The following is a 24,951-nucleotide window of genomic DNA, read 5'->3' as shown; positions in this document are numbered from 1 at the left end:
GTAAATTTCCTCCTCCAACTCTCCATTTAGGAAATCTGTCTTAACATTCATTTGATGAACGAGAAGATTGTGTGAGACAGCCAATGAGAGTAGTACCTGAATAGTGGTCAATCTAGCCACAGGCGCATAAGTATCAAAGAAATCTTCACCTTCTTTTTGGGTATATCCCTTGGCTACAAGCCGTGCCTTGTACTTTTCAATTGTACCATCAGGCCTTAGCTTTTTCGTAAACACCCACTTACAGCCTACAGGTTTACACCCATAAGGACGATCAGTGATCTCCCATGTCGTGTTAGCCATGATGGAATCCATCTCGTGTTAGCCATGATGGAATCCATCTCACTACGCACAACTTCTTTCCAGTAGTCAGCATCAGAAGATGCATAAGCTTCTGAAATAGAAGTGGGAGTATCATTCATGAGGTACACAATGAAATCTTTACCAAATGACTTTGTGGTCCTTTGTCTCTTGACCCTTCTAGGAGTCATTGTTATCCTCCTGATGAATCTCAGTGTGTTTCTACTCGGAATGTTCCAATGGAACAAAAGGTTCAGGAGTTGTCTCTAACCTCTGATTAGATGAGCTGGGCATATCTTTCATAGGAAAAATATCCTCAAAGAAAGTCGCATCATTCGACTCCATGATTGTACCAACATTAATGTCATGTACCTCGAATTTTACCACTAGAAAACTATAGAGAATGCTATGGAAAGCGTATCCCAAGAAAACACAATCAACTGTTTTTGGCCCAAGCTTATGCTTCTTGGTAATTTGCATGTTGACTTTAGCCAAACAACCCCAAGTTTGTAAGTACGAGAGTTTAAGCCTTTTCCTTTCCCATTCCTCAAACGGGGTAATCTCTTTATTCTTCATGGGAACTCTATTTAGGACATGACTTGCAGTCATCAAAGCCTCCCCCCACCATTCCTTGGAAAGTCCCGCTGTGTCTAACATGGCGTTAACCAAATCAGTTAGAGTGCGGTTCTTTCATGCAGCAACCCCATTTGACTAGGGATACTATGGAGGCTTTCTCTCATGGATTATACCATGTTCCTCACAGAATAAATTGAACTCATTTGAAAAATACTCTCCACCGCGGTCTGACCTAAGCCTTTTGATCTTTCGATTGAGTTGATTCTCTCCTTCGGCTTTATAGATTTTAAAGTAGTGCAAAGCCTCATCTTTTGTTTTCAACAGATATACCATGCAATATCTAGTAGAGTCGTCAATTAGAGTCATGAAATATCTTTTCCACCTTTTGTCAACACACCATTCATCTTGCAAAGATCTGAATGTAGGAGTTCAAGTGGTGCCAAATTCCTCGCTTCAGCAGTCGTATGAGACTTGCGAGGTTGCTTTGCTTGCACACACACTTGGCACTTAGAACCTTTGACAATTGTGAATTTCGGGATTAAACTCAAATTTGCTAGCCGCGTCATGCAACCAAAGTTAATATGACAGTCATGAATGCCAAACATTTGATTCAGTTTCACTGCAAACATGATTAATAACTTTAGTGCAAAAGTCTGACAAAGATAAGCGGAACAAGCCTCCGCTCTCATAGTCCTTTCCAATAAATTTTCCACACATGGACACTACAACCCTATTGGACTCAAACACCAACTTATAGCCACCTCGACACAAACAAGAGCCGCTAACAAGATTTTTATTTATAGAAGGGACATGCTACACATTCTTCAGCCGCACGATCTTTCCCGAAGTAAACTTCAGATCGACCGTACCAACACCATGAACAGAAGCATGATACTCGTTCCCCATCAGCACGGGTGTAGTTCTTGCGAGCTGATAAGAAGAAAACATGTTGATGTCAGAACACACATGTATATTGGCACCGGTGTCAATCCACCAATCAGGAGAATGACATACCGAGAGAACGGCAGGAAATTTACCATACCCGACATCTTTCATTTCGACATCGCCAATAACAACATTGGCAGTTTTGCCGTTGTTCTCATTTTGACGCATGTCCCAGCGGTCATTGCATGATGAAGCCCAATGATTCTCACTATTGCATACATGGCATTTTCCTTTCTTCTTATATGTCTCCTTCTTCTTCTTGAAGGTGGCAGGCTATTGGACTTTGTTCTTGACGTCAAACTTTCCTTTGCCCGCATAGTTCTTTTTGTTCTTGGGTTTGTGAGGTTGGAAATTTTTCTTCTGTACCAAATTGGCACTAGAATTCCCCTCATGAAAACGAGCACATGTGTCTTTTGCCCTCGCCTTTTCTTCCACATCAAGAGTGCCAATAAGATTGACAACAGTAAACTCTTGCCTCTTGTGTTTCAGAGAGGTAGAAAAATTCCTCCACGAAGGTGGAAGCTTGGCAATGATGCCCCCGGCAATGAATTTGTCCGGTAACACACAATTGAGATGCTCAAGTTCTTTAGTGAGCGACTGAATCTCATGAGCCTGCTCAACAACGGAGCGGTCATCAGTCATCTTGTAGTCATGGTACTGTTCCATGATATACAACTCACTTCCTGCATCCGCGACCCCAAACTTGGCCTCGAGCGCATCCCACATGTCCTTATCGACCATGATAGTCATGAATGGATCGACAATCTTGTCGCCAAGAACACTCAGAACATCACCTCTGAAGAGGGTGTCTGTTGCCTAGAAAGCTTGCTCCTGCTCGGCGGTCAGCTCTCCCTCTGGCTTGCCTTTAGAGGCATGAAAACAGTTCATGGTGGTAAGCCAAAGAACTGCCCTTGCACGCCACCTCTTATAGTTGACACCCTCAAACGGTGCGTGCTTGAGAGTTGCAGCAAAATCAATAGGAGAAAAATGCCTACACATTTTAGGTTTTTGGATTGTTGAATAATCAGGCATTTTTCCATTATGTTTAGTCCAAAAAAACAATAGGTAAAACATGATCAACATGATAGAGAGAACTATTGAGATATGCAACTGATTGGTGAAACTAGTCAAGCAGTTGAGATAATAAGCAACGAGCAACATATCCATGTCGATCACTAGTAGAAGTAAACCAAATGCTAGCCCTGACAGAGAGGATAAGATGACGTACGAAACAACATCAGAAGATGCAGACGTGTCGTTCGTCATGTCGTCGAAGAGGTCATCGACGTAGGGGAAGTCGTCGTCGTTGGGGAACTCGTCGTCGAGGATGTCGTCGTTCATAGCCACGATGAACAAAAATCCAGCAGTCGTGCGGAGGCACTCCCCAAAAACCTAATTGCCCCTCTCCCGTACCGGATAACAAGAGGCGGGGTTTCGGAGCCCTGCTGTCTCACTCCCCGGTGCACGCCGGGAAGCGAGATGGGAAAGAGATAACCGGCGTAATGCTTTGGAATGAGACGAAGATTCGTAGTTCTTGCGAAACAGAGGAGCGACTCTTATATACGCAAGAAGAGTTGAAACTGGCCCTTCGTTAGTAGAAGAGAAACCGGTGCAATAAACACCATTTAACATACGCACGAAACACCATTAAGGAGAGAATAAACGAGCGCACTAAAAACACATGAAGTGTTCTGTTTCTTCTCCCATTTATGCATCATTCGTTTCAGCTTCTTTCTTGCATGATAGAAACAAAGCAACGCATACATGTATTTTTCACACCACCTTGTCATGCATGAATGGGCCACATAAGCCTCTAGGATTTCCCTTGAATTATTGGAAGAAAGTATGAATTATTATATGGGCTAGACCCAATAATTCCAACAGTATTAAATTTGAACGATCACTCTATCCATGTGTGAAGTATCGTGAAGGAATGACACCCATGGTATTTGTTAGTGAAGAAAATACAATTTGATTTTATTATTATTAAATAGTGTTTATGGATATAGCTTTGATTTTGTATTTTTGTTCAAAATATCACAATTGTCATTTTTTCATGAAACTTCATACTCGAATATACCAGTCGATGTCAAAAATGTTTTAGCATTTTTTTAATATTTTTTGAAAGTTTACTTTCTATAAGGGATGCACATGGAACCATGTTCCACAAACGTCCATAATATATTAAAACATTGATCAATTAAGTCTTGCAAGCATATTAAAATTTAGAGTTAAGTTTCAATTGTAGTTTGCACTTGCATGTCCGTAGTGGATGCACTTGCACTTCAACTCTCTGTTCCATGTCGATGCCCCCTGCCTTCGTGATCCCGAACACCCTTGGGTGAAGCTGCCGTAGACTGGTACATAGGGGCATAAACGGTGTAGGCGTTCGAAGGAGGGTGTGAACCGAGGATGCTGGAAGCACCAACGGAGGGACGCACGCCAGGCGCCCAATGTCGGTGTCAAAACTGGCGGATCTCGGGTAGGTGGTTCCAAACTGTGCGTCTAAGGTCGATGGTAACAGGAGACGGGGGACACGATGTTTACCCAGGTTCGGGCCCTCTTGATGGAGGTAATACCCTACTTCCTGCTTGATTGATCTTGATGAATATGAGGATTACAAGAGTTGATCTACCACGAGATCGTAATGGCTAAACCTTAGATGTCTAGCCTGTATGATTGTGATTGCCTCTACGGACTAAACCCTCCGGTTTATATAGACACTAGAGGGGCCTAGGGTTGTATAGAGTCGGTTTACAGAGGAAGGAATCTTCATATCCGAACGCCAAGCTTGCCATCCACGCAAAGGAGAGTCCCATCCGGACACGGGAGGAAGTCTTCTATCTTGTATCTTCATGGCCCATCAGTCCGACCCACGTCACATAGCCCGGACGCCCGAGGACCCCTTAATCCAAGACTCCCTCAGTAGCCCCTGAACCAGGCTTCAATGACGATGTGTCCGGCAGGCAGATTGTCTTTGGCATTGCAAGGCGGGTTTCTCCTCCGAATACTCCAAAGCAGCCCTCGAACACAGAAAATGTGTCCGGCTCTGCAAAACAAGTACCACACACAACCACATAGAGTATAATATTTTATGAGTCCCACCTACTGACAACTTTTGTAGCGAGACATTACGTCCCTGGCCGGTCATTATTTCGAACCGTTTTTTAGCCTCCCGCTCCATGTTTTCGAGATGCGGTTCTCATTGGCACGTCTTGTCGAAGCAGAGATCGTGTCCCATTATTGCGGGATTCTGATTAATACGGGCGTGGGTAATCCAACCGCACCGTCAGCACGACCCTTGGGGAATAGGCGAGTTTTAAGGCGAATGGGGAGGCGCTTGATATTCGCTGCCTTTATAAAGAGACAAGGGTTCACCCTTTCACCCACACCTTCTTTATCTCTGCCCACCCATTCTCGAGCTCCAGCGCCCAAGCTTCCATCCTTTCCGCCTCAAAAAAGCACTCCGACCATGTCCGGATCTGGAGCGAAGGGCAAGTGGATGGCCTCCTCCGTCACGGAGAAGGACATCACGAAGCTCCGGGAGGCGGGGTACTTGGCCCAGGAAATCGCCCACCGGCTTCCGGCCAAGGGGCAGATCATCCCCACCCGAAGCCCCACGAGAGGGTGGTGTTCATTCCCCACTTCGTCCGCGGGTTAGGGTTTCCTCTCCACCCCTTCGTCCGCGGACTCATGTTCTACTATGGGCTAGATTTCCATGATCTGGCCCCAAACTCCTTCCTCAACATCTCGGCATTCATTGTTGTGTGTGAGGCCTTCCTCCGCATCCCACCCCACTTCAGATTGTGGCTAAAGACCTTTAATGTGAAGCTGAAGGTGGTGGGTGGTCAACACACAGAGTGCGGAGGCGCTATGGTGAGCAAGATGTACAACGTCACGTGGCCCGAAGGCACCTTTGTGGAGACTGCCAAAGGGTGGCAGCAGCAGTGGTTCTACGTCACAGAGCCCCGCGACACCACCTGGGCCGCGGCTCCCGAATTCAAGTCCGGGGCCCCAATGCGGCTTACCTCCTGGCTAGAAAAGGGCCCGGACTGGGCGTCATCGGACAAGGTGTCAGCGCTGCAGATGCGCATCAAGAGCATGGTGGACAAGAACATCAAGCTTGTCAATGTGATCCAGGTAATGCTTTTTTGCCGGATCCTTCCTTGCCAAAGCCGGACTTGCAATTTGTGGGAGTTCGATCCGGCCAAGCACCAGACCTTGCAGCAGTTCTTCGGCTCCACGCACGAAGGCATCTGGAAGGTGCTTTTTAAGGCCAATGAGACGTGGCCGCAGACGACCGAGGACCGTGGGTACAACCTGACCCATCCCGCCAGTTCGGTAAGTTTTTCATATTTCAAGGTGTATCCTTCACCTGTACATTCAAGGAAGATGTCTGAGCTTCCCTATCTATCTTTTCAGGGCTGGACAAAGAAGGCGGAGCGGATCCAGTGTCCGGCTCCGCTGCCCGAAAACCCAGCGATCCCACTTCTGACGAAGATGCTTGTTCCGGCGCCCTACCAGGCGCCGGAGAAGAAGGCCAAGAAGACCAGAAGTGGCCTCTGCCATAAAGGCACTTCGGACATGACATCCGAAGACGCCGAAGCCCACTCCTCCTTCGCCACCGAGGACGACGAGGAGGAGGAGGAAAGCAACTCTCCCCCCGAGGGGGGAAGGAAGAAAAGGGCGGCCTCCATGGATCTGGAGGCAGAGGCGTCCAAGAAGGGGAAGGTCTCCCTCGCGGACAACTTCGCATTGGACTTCGATAGCAGCTCCGAGTAGCGCCCCAGGGAGAAGCCCCTCGCCGAATCGTAAGTACTCAAAGGCACTTATACACACATATATCCAACTTCTTTACTTCGTGGTTTTAATATGTCGAATCATGCGCTGCAGTCCGGCCCACGCCCGCCCCCAGCGATCCTCATCTTCGGGGAATTTGCTGGATCCGAAGGTGATGGACAGCGGGTCACTTCCGGCGGCCTCCTCTCCCAAGGCCATGGACGACGCCAAGGTGTTGTCGCGAAGGACCTCCCCAGGCCAGGGAGAGATACAGGAGGCCGTCAGGGTGGCGCCAGAGGGTGATACCTCGGCTGCCTGACACATGGGGGAGCAAATCCCCCCGAAGACTGGCGATGGGGGCCATATCCAATTAGCCCCCCAGCAGAATACTATTCCGGAGGCCCATACGGCTCCGGAATCAGGCAAGCAGCCTCCTTCGAAAGAAGGAGGTGCACCTATTCCGCTGGTGACCTCTGTCCATCCAGAGGCACCGGATACTCTACTAGAAGCGCTGCAAAGTGCTTCCATTGTTGAGGAACACCGTATCCTCATGGGTACGGTGGTTGAGAGGGTTCAGTCCGCTAAGAGCGGACTGACCGAAGCCTGCGCCAGCCTTCTAACAGGCTTTGAGGTATGCGACGTAATTTATACAAAAAGAATGTCGTAGTATAGACAGTAGCCCCTGAGACTCTGTCCGGTGTTCAAAAAGAAAGGCCGGACAGAGGATCGAATAATTTTCGTAGGAGACTTAGCATATGTGTCTATGTGAATAAGCAGGCGTCTATGCTGGCTGCGACCTCCCAGTATGCAGAAGTCTCCAAACTGAAGCAGAGTCTGGAGCGGGCCGAGGAAGAGCTCGGTCGTGTGAAAAAACAGCTAGAGGACAAGCAAGGTATGCAATGGCCTATTCAGATCTAGAAAGATACGAATTGTTTGTGTTGATCATGGTATCATGATATTTCGTAGGAGCTGTGACCGAGGTGGAGACCCTCAAGAACGCGCTGGCCGAGGCCTAGAAGAGAGCGGCAAAGGAACAAGCCGCCCGCGAAAAACACGAGGCCGGGGTCGGGGAGGTCCAGCAGGAGCTTCAGGACGCCGTGAAGAAATGCGAGTCCTTGGAGCGCAAGAATGCGGACCAAGAGTCCGAACTTGCTAAGGCCCGCCAAAGTGCACAAGAAGCCCGGGTTGAAGCCCAGGGCGCCCTCCAGGAAATCTAGGAGGCCAGGAAAATCGTGGTGGGTAAGGCCTTTATTATGCAGAGCAAATTTGTGAAGGAAAGGTACCTCTTACTGACCCGGATTTGGAGTTCTCCAGGAGCGTTTGCGGATCTGCCGCGCAGTGTTGCTGATGCTGCAGAGTTCTTCTGAGCCGAAGAGGGGAGCTCAACGGAGAAGCTGTTCTGGTCGCAGTACCTTGCGCCAGAGCATCCGGTGCCCTTTAGCGATCAGCTGAAACAGCCGACCGAACTACATAGGGTGGCCGAATTGGCCATGAAGGATTTGATAATCCGTCTATGGCATGCCGAAGCCATACCCAGCAGCTACTTCGGGCTCGTGAAGCGGCTGGTCGATGCCTGCCCTCGGCTTGATGCCATCAAGCGGTCGGTCTGCATCGAAGGTGCGCTGATGGCCTTCGCCCGTGTCAAGGTGCAGTGGGCGAAGATGGACGCCGTCAAGCTCGCAACCGAGGGACCGCCCGCGGGCAAGGAGCACCGCACCCCCGAGCGGTATTTTGATGATGTCCTAAAGCGATCCCGCATTGTAGAGGATCAGTGTGCAAAATACATTATCATTAAATGAAGACATTCATGTTATCCCGTCCTGTATTATGAAACAAAGCTGATATGTAATATAATGCTTGTTTTTCATTTAAAATTTTGCCTCCTGTGCGGCCGTTTTATTAAATCTGAGAGTGGTCAGTCGTTGGCTTCAGCCCCCACGTAGGTAGTACGGGGGTGTTCGGGTTGAAACATAAACACTCTTGATCCAAGAGTTTGGTCCTTGAAGGAGGTGTTTAGCGCAACGAACCAGGCAATCGGACTATGTGGCTTTATCACCCTCACTTAGCCATAGGAGTTTGACAATAGAAATGTAGGCACAGCCCCTAGTTAGTATTTTGTTAATCCGGACTAGGATGCTATAGACACCTGATCGGGTGGAGGCTAATCCGTCGCATAATGCGGAAAAAATTGCAAGAGATTTTAACCTCCGTATAGCTGACCAGCTCTCGCCGCATCATGACAGTCAGTTTTCGGCTTTCTCTACTGAGATGTTTACCCGGATAAACCAGAAACACAATCGCAGCAGTTCTCCCTTTACTACCCTAGCCGATAGGACGGAACATAAGGTAGCAAGCACAGGAGCCGGGCAACCCAACTATTGACCAAAGACATGATTCGGAGCCGATGCATATAATGCTAAATTTGGGGTGTCGAACTATACTGCAAAAAGTGTTTGGACTTTGTTGCCGTGGTATGGAGCGCAATGAAGCCCCTGGCGAATTAAAGCGTACCAAAGTGTATGGGTGCAATCGATAAGAATAGCAAAATAAAATAAAATAGTAAGCCAGTGCCACATAAGTTGGGCCGCAAACTGTTTTCATTATAATTTGATTAATACGTCAAAGCGTATTTGTACCAATAATGCGATAAGCAACAGGGCTATTTAACATGCCGAGACCAAGGGGGAGCTACGTGCGGGTTCTGAAAACAGGTAGAGTGGTCATCAAGAAGACCACCTAGAGATTCCCCCATACGTCTGTGCTGCTTGCTGCCTTGGTATATCCATCCTTCGAAAGGATTGATGATCAGGCCGTCGTGAGGGGCCTGTGGAAAAGAAACCTAAAAAGGATAAAAGGAAAAGGGAAAGTATGCGTGCCCGGGGGAGGTCGAGCCGTATTATGGACCACAATCGAGTTATGCCTCCGTCGTTGCCCATGGTATTTTGAGTGCGTACTTATGTACGCGCGGTACGTACGCCGCCATTTGGTCGGGACTGAGATGGAGGCCGAATTGCTAGTCAAGCTCCTGACGAGCTGGACTGTCATGCTGCAGAGTAGTTCGGACTCGTTTGACAGTGTACATGAGCTTGGCCGCCAAATTAAAATTCTGCTTGATAAGGCCACTCTGTACTTCCGCTGCCAGGGCCGCGGTGTGCTCCTCGGTACGGAGGGAGCGTTCCATGTTTCCATTGACTGTTGTGACACCGTGTGGTCCGGACATCTTGAGTTTGAGATAGGCATAGTGTGGCACCGTATTGAATCGAGCAAATGCAGTTCGTCCGAGTAGTGCGTGATAGCCACTGCGGAAGGGGACGATATCGAAGATCAAGTCTTCGCTTCGGAAGTTGTCCGGGGACCCGAAGACGACTTCCAATGTGATTGAGCCCGTGCAGCGGGCCTCTACACCTGGTATTACTCCTTTAAAGGTAGTTTTTGTGGGCTTGATCCTTGATGGATCGATGCCCATCTTGCGGACTGTATCCTGAGAAAGCAGGTTGAGGCTGCTGCCACCGTCCATGAGGACTCGCGTGAGGTGGAATCCATCAATGATTGGGTCGAGGACAGTGCGGCTGAACCGCCATACCGGATACTGGTCGGATGGTCCCTGCGATCGAAGGTGATCGGGCAGGACGACCATGGGTTGAATTTTGGGGCGACTCGCTCTATCACGTAGACGTCCCTGAGCGCGCGTTTGCGCTCCCTTTTGGGGATATGGGTAACGTATACCATGCTCACTGTTTTGACCTGGGGGAAACTTCTTCTGTCCCCCTGTGTTCGGTGGACGGGGCTCCTCGTCATCGTCCTCATTTTGCGACCCCTTCTCCTTGTTCTCGGTATTTAACTTACCGGCTTGTTTAAAGACCCAATAGCTTCTGTTGGTATGATTGGCTGGTTTCTCGCGGGTGCCGTGGATCTGACATGGACGATCGAGTATGCGGTCCAAGCTGGATGAGCCCGGATTGTTTCTTTTAAATGGCTTCTTCCGCTGGCCGGACTTGGAGCCACTGAATCTGGTGTTGACCGCCGTGTCATCGGTATTGTCACCGTTGCTTCGACGCTTGTGCCTGTTGCGTCGGGGTTTGCCGTTGCTATTTCTGGCTTCAGAGGTGCCAGGTTCGCTTGCATTATTATTGCTACGGGCTAGCCAACTATCTTCGCCCATGCAAAAGCGGGTCATAAGTGTTGTGAGGGCTGCCATGGACTTCGACTTTTCTTGTCCGAGGTGTCGGGCGAGCCATTCGTCGCAGATGCTATGCTTAAAGGCCGCTAGGGCTTCGGCATCCGGACAGTCGACAATCTGGTTCTTTTTAGTTAGGAACCTAGTCCAGAATTTCCTGGCTGATTCTCCGGGCTGTTGAACTATGTGACTTAAGTCATCGGCATCCGGAGGTCGGACGTATGTACCTTGGAAGTTGTCGCGGAAGGCGTCTTCCAAGTCCTCCCAGCTGCCAATGGAGTTTTCTGGCAGGCTGTTTAACCAGTGCCGAGCTGGTCCCTTGAGTTTTAGCGGGAGGTATTTGATGGCATGGAGATCATCACCGCGGGCCATATGAATATGGAGAAGAAAATCCTCAATCCATACCGCGGGATCTGTTGTTCCATCATATGATTCGATATTCACGGGTTTAAACCCTTCTGGGAATTCGTTTTCCATTACTTCATCATTGAAGCAGAGGGGGTGTGCGGCGCCTCTATATCGGGCCAAGTCGCAGTGTAGCTCGGATGGAGTCCGTCTGCGATTTTTGGCCCGGACATGGTTATGCTTGTCACGTCCGGTTAGATAGCCGTAGTCGCGCGTCGAGGCACGCCCTCGCGATCCGTAGATCGATCTGGTCTAACCTGCTCTATTTTCCAAGTCCTGCCGCGGGTCATATGTATATCCCCGAGCTGTTGTGTCTCTACCCTTACGACGAGGTAGTATGGGCTGGTGTTCGGCTTGAGTTGCCGTTTTGTCCCGATCGCGTGGTGGTCGGTCAGCCGCGTTACGCGCTGATGGTACGGGCTCCAGTGCCTCGTCATCGAATTGAGGTAGCAGTTTACGCTTCGGGTAACTTTTGGTTGGGCGCTCGAGGCCATATGCCTTGGCTGCCAGGACATTAGTCCACCTGTCGTTGAGTAGATCTTGATCACCTTGAAGCTGCTGCTGCTTCTTTTTCAGGCTCCTTGCAGTGGCTATTAGTCGGCGCTTACAGCGCTCCTGCTCGAGAGGTTCCTCAGGCACGATAAAGTCTTTGTTGCCAAGGCTCACCTCATCCTCGGAGAGTGGAAGATAATTGCTGTCCTCCGAGTCTTCGTTTACGACCTATTCATTAGGGCTAACTTGCCCATCTTCCCGATCGTCCTGTTCGGAGGTTGGCTCGACAGGTTCTTCTTCGTCTTCGGCGTCGTCCGGAGTATTGTTGTCTCTCGTGCCGGTATTGCTGTCTTTTCCACGGCGTGATTTAGAGCGGCGCCGCTGACGTCGGCGCTTTGGCTGTATCTCAGGGGGTTTATCCTCGACTGGATTCTTCTCGTTATCGCCGTTACCCTCTTTGGTTGTATCCATCATGTACACGTCATACGAAGAGGTGGCCGTCCAGCGTCCGGTAAACGACGGGGTTTGGGCCTGCTCCTCTCCGACATCGTCATCCATAACGTCGATGTCTTCGGAGCCGTAATCGAGCATGTCAGTTAAGTCCTCGACAGTGGCTATGAAGTGGGTGGTGAGTGGGACGTAAAATTCCCCATTCTCAGCCCCTAGTCTGGGCTGGGCGTAGTTCGACGTTGCTCCTCTATAATGACGAGGGATCGGATCAAGTCCAGAGCCTCGCTTAAAGGTGAGGTTTGGCCAGGGAGAACAGAGTCCGTGGAGTACGGCGGGAAGGGGACTCCTTGGCCGAGCTCACACGATGCTGACTCCGAGGGTTCGGAGCCAGTGTCCGGAGAAGAGTCCGACTTCAGGATGGTTGCCAGCGACACTACTTCCTCCGGCTCTCCCGTACTGGGCTTAGTGACCGCAGATAGTCCGGCGGGCTCAGGAATCCCGTCTTCGGACCTGGCGATGCGCTCCGGCTCTAAGGCCAGAGCGGAGGTTGGGGTCGTGAACCCTTGGAAGATCAAGTCTCCTCGGATATCAGCGACATAGTCCAGATTTCCAAAACTAATCTGGTGACCTGGGGCGTAGCTGTTGATCTGTTCTAGATGGCCAAGTGAATGGGCCCGCAGTGCGAAGCCGCCGAATACGAAGATCTGGCCGGGGAGAAAAACCTCCCCCAGGGCGGCATTGTTGTAGATGACTGATGGAGCCATCGAACCTTCTGATGACGACACAACGAAACTCTCAATGAAAGCACCAATGTTGGTGTCAAAACCGGCGGATCTCGGCTAGGGGGTCCCGAACTGTGCGTCTAAGGTCGATGGTAACAGGAGACGGGGGACACGATGTTTACCCAGGTTCGAACCCTCTTGATGGAGGTAATACCCTACTTCCTGCTTGATTGATCTTGGTGAATATGAGGATTACAAGAGTTGATCTACCACGAGATCGTAATGGCTAAACCCTAGATGTCTAGCCTGTATGATTGTGATTGCCTCTACGGACTAAACCCTCCGGTTTATATGGACACAGGAGGGGCCTAGGGTTGTACAGAGTTGGTTTACAGAGGAAGGAATCTTCATATCCGAACGCCAAGCTTGCCATCCACACAAAGGAGAGTCCCACATGGACACGGGAGGAAGTCTTCTATCTTGTATCTTCATGGCCCATCAGTCCGGCCCACGTCACATAGCCCGGACGCCCGAGGACCCCTTAATTCAGGACTCCCTCACCCAGGCACGGTTGTATGTTGGTGGATCATCATAGGGGACGGTGCGGACCACGACATGGGCCAAGCCTGCACACACGTGATCCAGGGATCATACTAAGGGCTCCACGGAGTAGATGCAATTGATGAAGCCAGTGATACACTTGGAGGCATTGGTGCTGGAACAAAAGTCGACGAGGAGCCAACGATTGTTGCTGTGGAGGCCGTTGTCGTGGTGTGAATTCCAACAATAAGAGAGGTGGATGAACGAGACTTAATCACATGAGGCGTAGGAGGGTGATACAAGAAAATATGCAAGTTCACACCCCTCACGATGGAGGTAACAGCCCTACGTCCCGTTCTCCGGTGAGATTGTTTCTCTTGTTCGCTGTCTGATTACAGATGTTGCAAATCCGTATCCTAGTGTCGAGGGGTGACTTATATAGAGTTCGCTTGACCCCTCACCTCCTATGTTACAGGTGAAGTTATGATTACTGTTGCACATGTCCACTACGGATTGTAACATACTAAAGTGTAGGCACAACTCCAACCAATTAATGGTATGGTAATGTTCCAATCAATGTTCCTCTAACATCATGTCCTCAAAGTTACCGACATCATCTTTACACTTAACATCACGTCCTCAAAGTTACCGATGGCGGGGCCTTCCATGGGCACGACTCCTCTCCCTCCTTGGTGGTGGCGTGGCTTCGATTTTTTGTGGTGCTCCTCGGGTGCCTAGCCGTGACTTTCAGGGTGAAAACCTAATATGACCTTCATTGGTTGTGGCTGGCAATTGCCTTTCTGGAGGAATTGTTTTGGGAGCTCGGACTTCTCCAGAGTGAAAACTTAAGATCTTGGATCGGGCAACGATGATACTTGTGCTTGTGCATCGTTTTCTTCTTGAAGACATTGCTTTTGGAGCTTTTATATATTTTTCGGGTGTTATTTGGTGATTGTTTGTGTGCGGCATCTTTAGAGCCTTCGCTTGGATAAATTATCAGTATTACACTGGCCTCGGAACTCGAAAGCATCGTGCTGACTAGCTAGGTAGCGGCGTCTTTACTCCCATGGATGCAAATCCCGATCGGTGCTGAAGTTTGTTTACTGGTTTCTATGGAACTGCTTGCTCTATGTTAGTACTGTACGATGCTTACACTTCCTTAATCTTCACGCAATCAGTATATATATAATTAAGGCCTGTTCCCAGACTCTCCACTCCTCAAGTCCGCTTCGGGAGCTGGTGGAGCTGTAGCTAAAAATGACAGAGCGGGGGAAAAGGAGCTCCACAGATTCTAAGATTTCAGGGAGCTGGAGGACCGACGAACACCTCCTTAATCTCTGCATCGTAGTACACATGACCAGAAATGGCTGCTATTTCTTTTGCTTTTGTTTTTCTTTCTCCAGAAATCAAACTCTGAATTGCCGTTCGTAAATAGCCAAAAGAAGAATGAAATAATGTTCTTGCCAAGACACGCATCTCCCACCCAGCTCCATCAGCAGAATCACTTCTATCTATCCTAGTAGTAACGATAATTCCTAAGCCAGCCCACACTCCTTCGGGAAGCCATTGGGGAACCTCTTTTTGTCGGTGCAGTAGTTGTAGATCATGTACTTGCCCTGCACCTCCCTCAGCTGCTGCTGCTGCTTCACGTCGTCGTCCAGCCGCCCTCCTCCCCGTGCCCGGTCCATCCAGCCGGGGCTGCCGCCGGAGCCGGAGGGGTCCTGGCCGCACACCCACGAGCCGCCGGCGCTCGGGGCGCACCCGGAGGCGGTGTAGTTCTTGAAGTAAGCAACGAATGGCGCCTGCGACCAGTCGGTCTTGACGAGCCCACCCTGCGTCGCCCAGTCGTCGGCGTCCCACAGGCACCCGAACAGCCGCATCGGCTGGTACACCGGGAACGGCACGCCGGCGTCCCAGTGGTTCTTGAACTGCCGGATCGGCACGCCGTCCACCAGGATCCTGCAGATACAGCCCGATAATGTCTTAGCAACATAAATGCCATGGAAACTTGAAAGCATCCAGAGTTTCAGACACGTCGAACAGAGTACTGGTGTGTGCGATAAGGCGAGGCTTACAGGATCTCATCTGTGTTCCAGACGATGGAGTAGGTGTGGAAGTCTTGGGTGGGATCGAACCAGAGCCGGTACTGCACCTCCCTGCCGCCCTCGCCGTTGGCGAAGATGTTGGTGTGCAGGGTGTAGGGCTGGCCGGTGGCGTTGCCCAGGAACTCGAGGTCGATCTCGTCGTGGGTCTTCCAGTCCTTCTCCGAGATCATCTGCACCACACCACAGAACATATACACACCATTTAGTTTGCGACGAACTGGTGCATGCCATGCATGGATGACGAGACGATGGACATGGCATGGTCAGTTACATATATGGTGGTGACGGTGCCGGCGGAGTTCCTGGGGATGAGCTTGATGTCCACGTCGATCCGGGCAAAGAGGTAGGAGGTCTTGGACTTGAAGGCCGACCCCATGGCGTGGTCCAGCATCAGCGCGATGGTCTGGTCGCCGTTGCCGTCGTTGAGCACCTTCGTCTGCCCCCACAGTATCTGCAGCTGGTCCGCCGGGCGGCCACCGGCAACCGGAGAGGCCCAGGCGGCGAACATCAGCGCAAGAGCCGACAGGCTGGCTAGGAGGCGCTCCCTAGCCAAGGCCATGGCTCCTGGCGAGTGAAGTGAGTGACTGTAGTGTGCGGGGGCAGCCACGGTCAAGTGAAGGATATATGCAGACTCGACTGAGAAGGTGCCGCAGGATTACCGGGGTCAATCACATGAGGATAGATGCCGCCGGATCGATCGCATCGAGCTCGGCGGCGCCTTTAAATTCTTGGAGGATGTAAACAAGTTCAGTCATGGGCTGGCTGCTCGTTCAGTGAAGACCGAGGCGTAGAAAATGTTGGAAGGTTCACACAGCTAACGACGACGCAAGATGGGCAAAAATGCGAGAAGTTGACCACCTGGTTTAAGTGTTTGTTACGTGTCCGGCGACGAGTGAACTGCGGCACACATTGTGGCTTCAATGTACGTACATCTGTGACTGGATTCGATGGAACTACAGCAGAGCAGACATTGGAAATATGGAACGATATGCCGCGGGCGGCGGGGGTATCTGAACTTGGTTGTTCTATTAAAAAACTTAAAACATTAACTGATTAACTGATGTGTTATACTGATGCAAAGATATTTCACCGCTCGCCGTGGTTGCATCCGCTCTGCACCAAATGGAAGCAGCTGGCTTCGGGCCGGAAAGCGCGCGGGCACGGGAAAAAGGTTCTTGGTAGGCCAGTTTAGTCAGACGCGGACCTGGCAACGGTCCGAACGCCCGCAACCCCTCTCCTCAGTTTGTCTTCGGTTTACGCAAAAAATGCGTTTGGACTGTCGAACGGACCAATGCAGGACCGCGTTGAATAACAAAATACGTCCGGACGGTGCGGTTTAAACGGTTGAGGGTGGTTTTAGGGTCGGCGTTGAAGATGCCTAAACGACCAACTACTGGAATCACAAAACACCTATTTTAGAGGTTTGCTGCATAAATCACCATCTATTGGTGTAATTCATTGCAATTAGCTCTAATCCATCATTTGATTTGGTCGAGATGAATTCTGATGGATTGGCCCCACCTGTAAGCACACGCATGACAAAAGAAGATCACATAAGTCATCCAACCGAGATGAGCTCAAAATTTTCAAGACCAGTGTTGGGTACATGTATGGTTTCCTTATTACTTATCCATTTTCTGAAAGCCTTAAAATTTGAACCAAAAATTTGAATTCCAGAATTCAATAGCCAATGGGTACATGTTGTTTCAAAAATTTACATTTCGGAGATCTTGTGAATTTTGTCAATTGGATCATACATGTACCAAGTATTGATCTGGGGTAATTGCAACTCATTTGCACCAGATTTTGGTATGTATTTGTGTTAGCATAAATCTTTAGAATTAAGAGCAATTCCAATGGGGCGACCCATTTCGTCCGCCGCCGTCCGTTTGGGTCGGCGTGGACACAAAAGACGGCCCAACGCATCGACCCAAACGGACGCGTGTCCGCCTTTCGTCCGCGGACGACCCATTCCCGGCCCATTTTTGAGATGGATTTGCGTCGGCGCGGACACGAGACGGAAGCGCGCGCGTGCCCTCTCCCCTCCCCGGGCCCGCTGGTCGGTGGCACATTGCCCTCTCCTCATCCAACAGCGCACCCTCGCTCGCCTCCTTCGTCGGCCGCCGGCCAGTTCAACATAGACAGTACCAAGGATCAACTGTTAAAAGGAAAGATGAACTACTCGCCGGGGGTGGCCGGATAATATGGATACATAGATAGTTCATAGCATAGACTGTTAAAAGAAAAGATCAACTACTCGTCGTTTTCCGACTCCGACTCGGTAATGTCCTCCTCCGACGTCTGAATGTAGGCGTCAACATACCACTCGTCCAGGAAGTCCCAGGAGGACGCTTCTCCTAGCTTCATTTTCAATTGAGCGGCATGCTTCCGCGCACGCTTGTCCTCCCGATAGGCGGCTCGCTCCGTCCTCCTCGCCTCCCTCTCCGTCCTCCTTTGCTTGTAGAACTGGCGCTCGTCGACGATGTCCTGCGGGAAATGTTCTCACCCCATCACCATGGCTTCCACGTCCATCTCGGCGATGGCGAGGCGACGCTGCCGCCTCCGGTGGTCACGACGATCCTTGTCGGTGAAAAGCCGCGGGAGAGGCGCCAGATCCTGCGCCCGCTGGCTCGACACGTCGGGAAAATTCATCTCACGACGAGGCCTCAGGATGCGCCACGCCGCCGCGTCGTGCGCGCGGGCCGCCTCCTCTGCGGTGTCGAAGGTGCTGAGAATGAGGCGTTTCTCGCCAAACCAGATCTCGGAGGAGAAGGCGCCGGAGTGGCACTCGCGGACTCCGCGAAAATCCGAAGCACCCAGGCGGCGCAGAGGCGGCGAGGCTAGTGAGAGGGGGCGAGACGAGTGGGCGGCGGACAGTGTGGAGGGAGCGCCTTCTTTATAATGAGTGTCGGCCGCGGCGCGCCAAAACCAGCGCGCGAACCTTTCTCGCGCGCTGGAGCGTCAAAACCAGCGCGCGTTAGGCCGATTTTTCCCCTGCGCGCTGGAGCGCCAAAACCAGGGCGACGACATGGCCGCTGGCATGATCTATGTGCGCGCGGTCATGAAAATGGGTTGGCGCGTTGGTCGCACTGCCGACCCAAATCTAAAAAAAGGCGGACGCCGGGCAGGCGGCTGACCCAAACGGACGATTGTTGGTGTTGCTCTAACATGAACATGATCTTAATCTCGTGATTGGAACATATAAATAGTGTGGAAGTGGGTATTGACCAGATTCAACTCAGGCCATTAGAAGGAGACCCATGTCTGTGGGTGTCAGGGTGGGCAGCGGAGATGTAGACGGCAGTAGGGTTACCGTTGGCACCATGTGGTGGCTGACGATGGTAAACGACCTTCATCTCCTTTAGAACCTTATTAGCATCTTGGTGTTAGAGAAGGACGTGGCCTCCCGTGTAAGATTGTTAATTTTCAATAGGAGGGGTCATTTTCCTTTTATACTACTATGTGCTAGGGAGGTGGGACCAAGATCAAGTCGTTGGTTTGGTGCCCCTGATACATGGGACGTTTAGCTCTGCCATTCTCGACCAAAGATCAACTTCATCAATCGATAGTTTTAGTTGGCCAACTAATATGGTTAGTTTTCATTATTGCCATATGTGCAGTTGGCTGGTCATAGTGAGAGTAACTTAGCAAATAACATAGTGCATTTCAAGACAAGTTTGCTTATGTGGCATATAGTTAATGAGGAAAGAGGTGTTTGAAGTAACATAATATGTTACTGTAACATAACGCAACCCAAAAAAATGAGTCTATAATGTAATAAATGCTATCATCTATGGTACTACTTGTATGTTACTTTGCACTATGAAGGTACTACCTCCGTCCTGATTTATAGGTCCCTTTTGTAGTTTGTGCTAATATTTGACCAAAGATTTAACTAACAAAATGTCAATGCATGTCAAAAAAATTATATCGTTGCATTTGTATCTGAACATATTTTCCAATGATATAATTTTTGTGACATGCATGAACATTTTGTTAGTTCAATCTATGGTCAAAGTTTGGCACGAAATACAATGGGGACCAATAAACCAGGACGGAGGTAGTAGTAACAAAGACTAGTATCATATGCATGACACTAGTCTAAGTCTAGTGGAGAGTAACTTCAAGAGCAACATACACATTATTCTAGGCTCTGTTACTACCTTCATTGTGGTGTCATGCAAAACTTACGTGATATTACGGTAACAAGTTAAGTTACTCAGCGTGCCTCTCTTCTTATTAACTCGATGCCACATAGGCAATTTTATTGAGTTAGAGCTTATGTTACTCTTGAAGTTACTCCCACTATGGCTAGACTTACAAAGTGGGACCGACCTATGAAGAATCATGTCAACCGAGTCAAATGATAGATTAGAGCTTATTGTAACAACTGTTTAATGTAACAAGCATGTATAACAGGTGTTCTGCGCAAAATCAACCTTAATAGTTTTTTTTGAAACTGTCACCAGGGGGAAAGACACCCCACCTGAATATATTTCAAAAATATGTTGTTACAACCTAGACAAGGCGAGAAGTAAAATAGTCCCGCCACAAGCCAGCGTGAACTTTGTCCTCCACCTTCTTAAGGCGATGAGACCACAATGTGAGACCCGCGATGATGCCCCTAGTAACATCATGGGGTGAGACATCTAGATCCCTAAATTTTTTAGCATTACAAGCGTCCCAAATTTTCCAAATGATAAGAAGAAGAATGAGAGGCCACACTGACTCAGGGAGACCCGGGTGCCCATGGGAGACCCAAAGATCTGCAGAGGGGGGCAGAGCAAGGGTGTGGATCAATGGCATCCCAAACGGCACGAGCTGCCGGACAGTGGAAGAAGAGGTGTGCCCGGTCTTTGGACGCAGCAACGCATGCAGTAAGTACTATACCATCTCGAGAAATTTTTGCTTATGTGACATGTAGTTAATGAGAAGTGGTAACATAATATGTTACTGTAACATAGTGCTTCCCAGAACAAGAAAAAACAGGAGCGAGTGCAATAGAAGAAGGACCACAGATGCAAAAATAGAAAAAAACGTGTCTTGGCCATCTGATCCTGGATGAAGGGCCCAGATTCTTGTAGGTGGATCTGAACACACATGTACTACATTATTTGCACAAAACTCCCTTGGTTCTACTAGTTTTGCTTTCAGAATCATCTCCTCCTTCCCAGGAACGCAACAGAACCAAAATCCTCCAACGCGGCGTAGCTGGGCGATAGAGAGCTTGCCGACGGTGGCGGCGGGCTAGATCCGGTGCCTAGCTGGATGATTGCGCCCAGTGGAGGTCCAGATCCAGCACCCCACCGTCTTGTCGCCGGCGTCCTCGCTGCCCCGGCAGATCTCCTCTGTGCGGACAAATACTCTAGTCCGTCGTCCTGCCCCGGCGGACCATCTCAAAGGTACTCTTCTCCGACGTCCAGTGCAAAACCTCGCGCATTCTTCACACAGCGCTCGCACCCCCGCGTCTAGCTCCGCCATATGTGAACGTTGGAGAAGAAATCTCCGGTCTTCAGGTATGCTTGCCCATGAGGTTGCTACCAATTTTCTTAGTTAATTCTGTAGCATTTATTTAGGAAATCAATTTTTGTTCAACTTTTACTGCATACTGACCATGTCATCTACATAATATTTTGGGCATAGATATCTGAAACGTACTCCTGATTTAAAATTGTGCTTTGGAGCATATGGTGTATCATGTAGGATAAGATTCGAAACTTCTGAATCTTTGCAAATTATATGAATGGCAAACATATGCACATCAAGTGTATATTATATATTTTAATCATGACTACCAGTAGCTTGGGAACTTACAATGATTTTTAGGCAAAGGCGAGTAGCATAGTAGCTAACCCACTAGCAACACAGTAGCATGTTATACATATAGAGAGCTAAAGAAAATTACTAAGGACAGAACATCCAATGAAACAAATGTGAACTATAGTGCAGAATCTTTGCTTTATTCGGTGTTGATTAGCCATAACAAAAAAAACATAATGTTTGCTTAATTGAAAATTTTGACTGGACAGCTAGTTCATGCTCATCTGGGATATGCTTGCTTTCAACTTGATAGGAATAACAGGGATATCTCTCTGTATCCATGAACAGAAATATTAATCACCGGACAAGCTTGCTATGCTTATACTATATTTTCGAGCAGTTTTATATATTGAGATTTCATCCTCTTCTCAGATATTGTACATATGAACAAACTAATCTCATCTACCTATTAAATTACCTGCATGTAAAGTGCTTATAGGCACAACAACTTTTTTACCTTTTGTATGTACAGTAGAAAAGAAGACTCTCTTTCTGTGTATCTTTTTAATTTGCAGCCTTAACATTGCAATCTTGGAATTGGGGCTGATTTCTCGATTTTCTGCTCTCCATATGATGGATAGGTCGAAGCTCGTCGACTAGTACTAAGTTTGTTTTCCGCTATTTTGCTGCTGCATCTTGAACTGAAATGGAGGGAAGTAGTGAGACATCGCCGTTAGGCGAGCCCATAGTTCCAGTAATTGCAAAATTTGTACCAACACTATCAGGTGACAAGACATAGTCCAAAAAGGCAAGAATATTTTGTCATTGCCTAATTTTCCATTAATCCCTTCTTTGATGTTTTTTCCGTTAATCCCTTCTTTGATGATTTTTGGTATTGTTTATACTCATTACAATAAAATCATAATTTCTTTGTGTCTTTGCTGCTAATTGCAAAGTACTTGAGCAATAAGAGGCGCTTCTAAGCTGTTTGGAGTGGAAGCCAACAGCTTCAGTGAACGCAAACATCGTGGCCTGCACTTGTAGTGCTTCTGTCAGCAAAGATGTGTGCATTAAGGCAATGCTAGGTCACAATCTACAATTAGCAGTAAATGTCCATTGGAGGGACTAAATGGCTGATTGTTTTGACCTACTTGCTGTGAAAATTGATACAAGTGATCCGTCATTGTCAAGCTGTGAATATATTTTGCCGTATGATATTAGTTTCGTCTTCTCTTCACTGGTTTGACATGTGCCTTTGTGCTACAGCATCAAGTTTTTACTTTTGTCATCTACTCCCTCCGTTCGAAAAAGCTTGTCCCTCAAATGGATGTATCTAACACCAATTTAGTGCTAGATACATCCCTTTGAGGGACAAGTTTGGGACAAGTCTTTTCGGAAGGAGGGAGTACGAGTTAGCAAAACAACTTGAATTGCACTCTTAATTGTTCAATACATACATGATCAGTATTAGAGAACATAATTTTCCTATTTCTTTCCTTGTAATGTAAACTATATTTTTTCCTTGTATTTGTAGATGCATGCTGCTCTGACAAGCGGAAACATCAGGACTACAGATGGATAGAAGAAGCTTTTATCAAAGTCCCCCCTTTCTGACAATTGAGAGAATTTCTCTGCAACTTGACTTTAACTCTGTTGTTGATCAGGCATCTGTACGTGTCTGTGCTGAACTGAATCGTGTTTGCTTGGTGTGATCTCTCCCAAAACAAGAAGCTTGATGAACAAGGAGTAGTAGAACAGGAGGGCCATCAAGATACTAGAGCTTATAATTTTAAATAACAATGCTTGTTAAATGGTGATCAGATTAGTCCTTAATGCATGTTGCTGGCCATGTACCAAAAATGGTGCTACCATGTCTCATCAAGATATTTATGCTTGTGATATGCTCAATCTGGGCGAGTCCAGTCTGATGTTTAGTTATACTTCAAAGGGTGGCTTAATTTTATCTATGTACTCACATATTTGTGATAGATATTGACATACTTTGCAGTGACAGTCATACTCAACTTCTTTTTGCATAATTAACGATGTAGTACAAGCCACTAATGTACTGAAATATGCATGGTTTTCATGAAGTAGATACGTGCAAAGATTTCAAGTGGTATAAACTAATTGGATATGGGGCTTCATCACTGTGCAGACTCCACAAGCGGCCGTTGGACAAAATGAATGGAGAATGAAATGAAATACTTGAGGTGGTTACCGCAAAAGTTCTGTTTTATAACTAATTGCTAGTAGGGGGGTTTTCATAAAATACACAATAAGTGGCTGAGATCCTTCCACCAGAATCTGTGCCATCCACCTATGATCCAATGGCCCAGATATGTTTTTCTATTTTTGCACCTGTGGCCCTTTTTCTATTGTAGTCGCTTCCAAAACAAGATGAGTCTACAAACCATTAAATGAAGCAACATATGACATTACTAATATGTTACTTTGCATTATGAAAATAATAACTTAAACTAGTGTCATATACATGACACTAGCATAAGTTACTATCTAGTACTATGACCAGCCTCATGGGTTGAAGCGCGTTCAAAATTAAACACGAGAGCCATGAGCTGCGATGACCATGTGTTCATGAGCCGCTTTGGTCTCAAAGGCCGTGTTCTCCCCGGAGTATGATCTTGGCCGGCATTAATTAGCGTTAACAAAGCGCATTGTGTTGCGAGTAATTAATATGTACGTATTGGTTCAAGACTCCAAACTAGAACTCTCTTCGTCCAGGTGCATAATTCATTTTAGGTTGTGCAGCGCGATCAAGGTAGAGGGAAACCGAGAGAATTTAATGTAATTTATTTGATAATTATAACATTGCATGCAATGAATTAAATATTGCATGTTATGTTTGGTAGTCTCAAGTCATTAAAAGCATGCATGCCTTACATCTTTTTTTATAATCTTATTGGTTGATATGTCAATAAACAAGAAATGAGGTGGGAGTTATGTAACGCCCGGATAATTAGGCTACAGTAAACCTCTGTTAAAGATGCCACGTCACCACGGTTACCGTTGATAAACTCCCGTTAGGTCAAACCGTTTTAAAATTCAAATTCAAATTAATGTCAACAATAAAAGTTTTTTCAAAATTTACAACAAAAATGTTCGGGAGGTGCCATATTTTGCATAAGTAAATATGTGTAATAAACACATTTTTATAAAATGCCTAGATAATTTAAAATGATTTAAAACAAAAAAGAAAATAAATAAAAAGAAAGAAAATACAAAAGAGAAAAAAAAAGAAAGAAAGAAGAAAACCACCTGGGCCAACCCACCAGGCCCAGCCGGCCACCTACCCCACTCCTTATCCCCTCACCCCCCTCCCAGTCAACCACCGACACCCCCACTCCCCTCGAAAATATCTCCCCCCTCTCCCCCGATTGGATCGAGATCGAGAGGAGGAGGCCGCCGCTCGCCGCCCGACGCCACCTCGCCCTCGCCGGCCTGCCTCCTCCTCCCCACCGGTCTGCCTCCTCCGTCGTCGTCGTCCTCGACCACCACCCCGACCCCCACTGCCCCGTTCCCTACGCCCCAATGTGAGCCCCACCGCCGCGCTCGTCTCCGCGCGCCCTCGCTCCCTCTCTCTCTCCCTTGCGCGACCCCGCCTGCGCGCGCGCTCGCGCTCGTCACCGCGGCCGCTACCGCCGCCCACGCGCCCCGCTCGACCACGCTCTGGCCGCCCTTG

At 48.4% G+C, this 24,951-nt stretch overlaps 1 protein-coding gene and 1 long non-coding RNA gene across 2 annotated transcripts; one reads left to right on the top strand and one right to left on the bottom strand.

Annotated features, from left to right (window-relative positions):
* Positions 1-14,556: 14,556 nt before the first annotated feature.
* Positions 14,557-16,170, bottom strand: LOC123049902 (probable xyloglucan endotransglucosylase/hydrolase protein 25). The gene is made up of 3 exons (XM_044472758.1): positions 15,760-16,170; positions 15,459-15,658; positions 14,557-15,342 (listed from the first exon to the last, which is right to left on the bottom strand). Exons 1-3 carry the CDS (start codon positions 16,045-16,047, stop codon positions 14,919-14,921), a joined length of 912 nt encoding a protein of 303 aa, XP_044328693.1. The 5' UTR covers positions 16,048-16,170; the 3' UTR covers positions 14,557-14,918.
* A 4,472-nt stretch (positions 16,171-20,642) lies between these two features.
* Positions 20,643-23,265, top strand: LOC123054390 (uncharacterized). Its single transcript, XR_006426164.1, has 3 exons — positions 20,643-21,004; positions 21,890-22,033; positions 22,783-23,265. It is a non-coding gene; the product is annotated as an uncharacterized lncRNA (long non-coding RNA).
* The last annotated feature ends 1,686 nt before the right edge of the window (positions 23,266-24,951 follow it).

This window comes from Triticum aestivum, chromosome 2D (assembly GCF_018294505.1).
Source record: "Triticum aestivum cultivar Chinese Spring chromosome 2D, IWGSC CS RefSeq v2.1, whole genome shotgun sequence".
NCBI classification, from domain to species: domain Eukaryota; kingdom Viridiplantae; phylum Streptophyta; class Magnoliopsida; order Poales; family Poaceae; genus Triticum; species Triticum aestivum.
The sequence above is the reverse complement of the archived record's forward strand: the minus strand, read 5'-3'. Positions and strand labels throughout refer to the sequence as shown.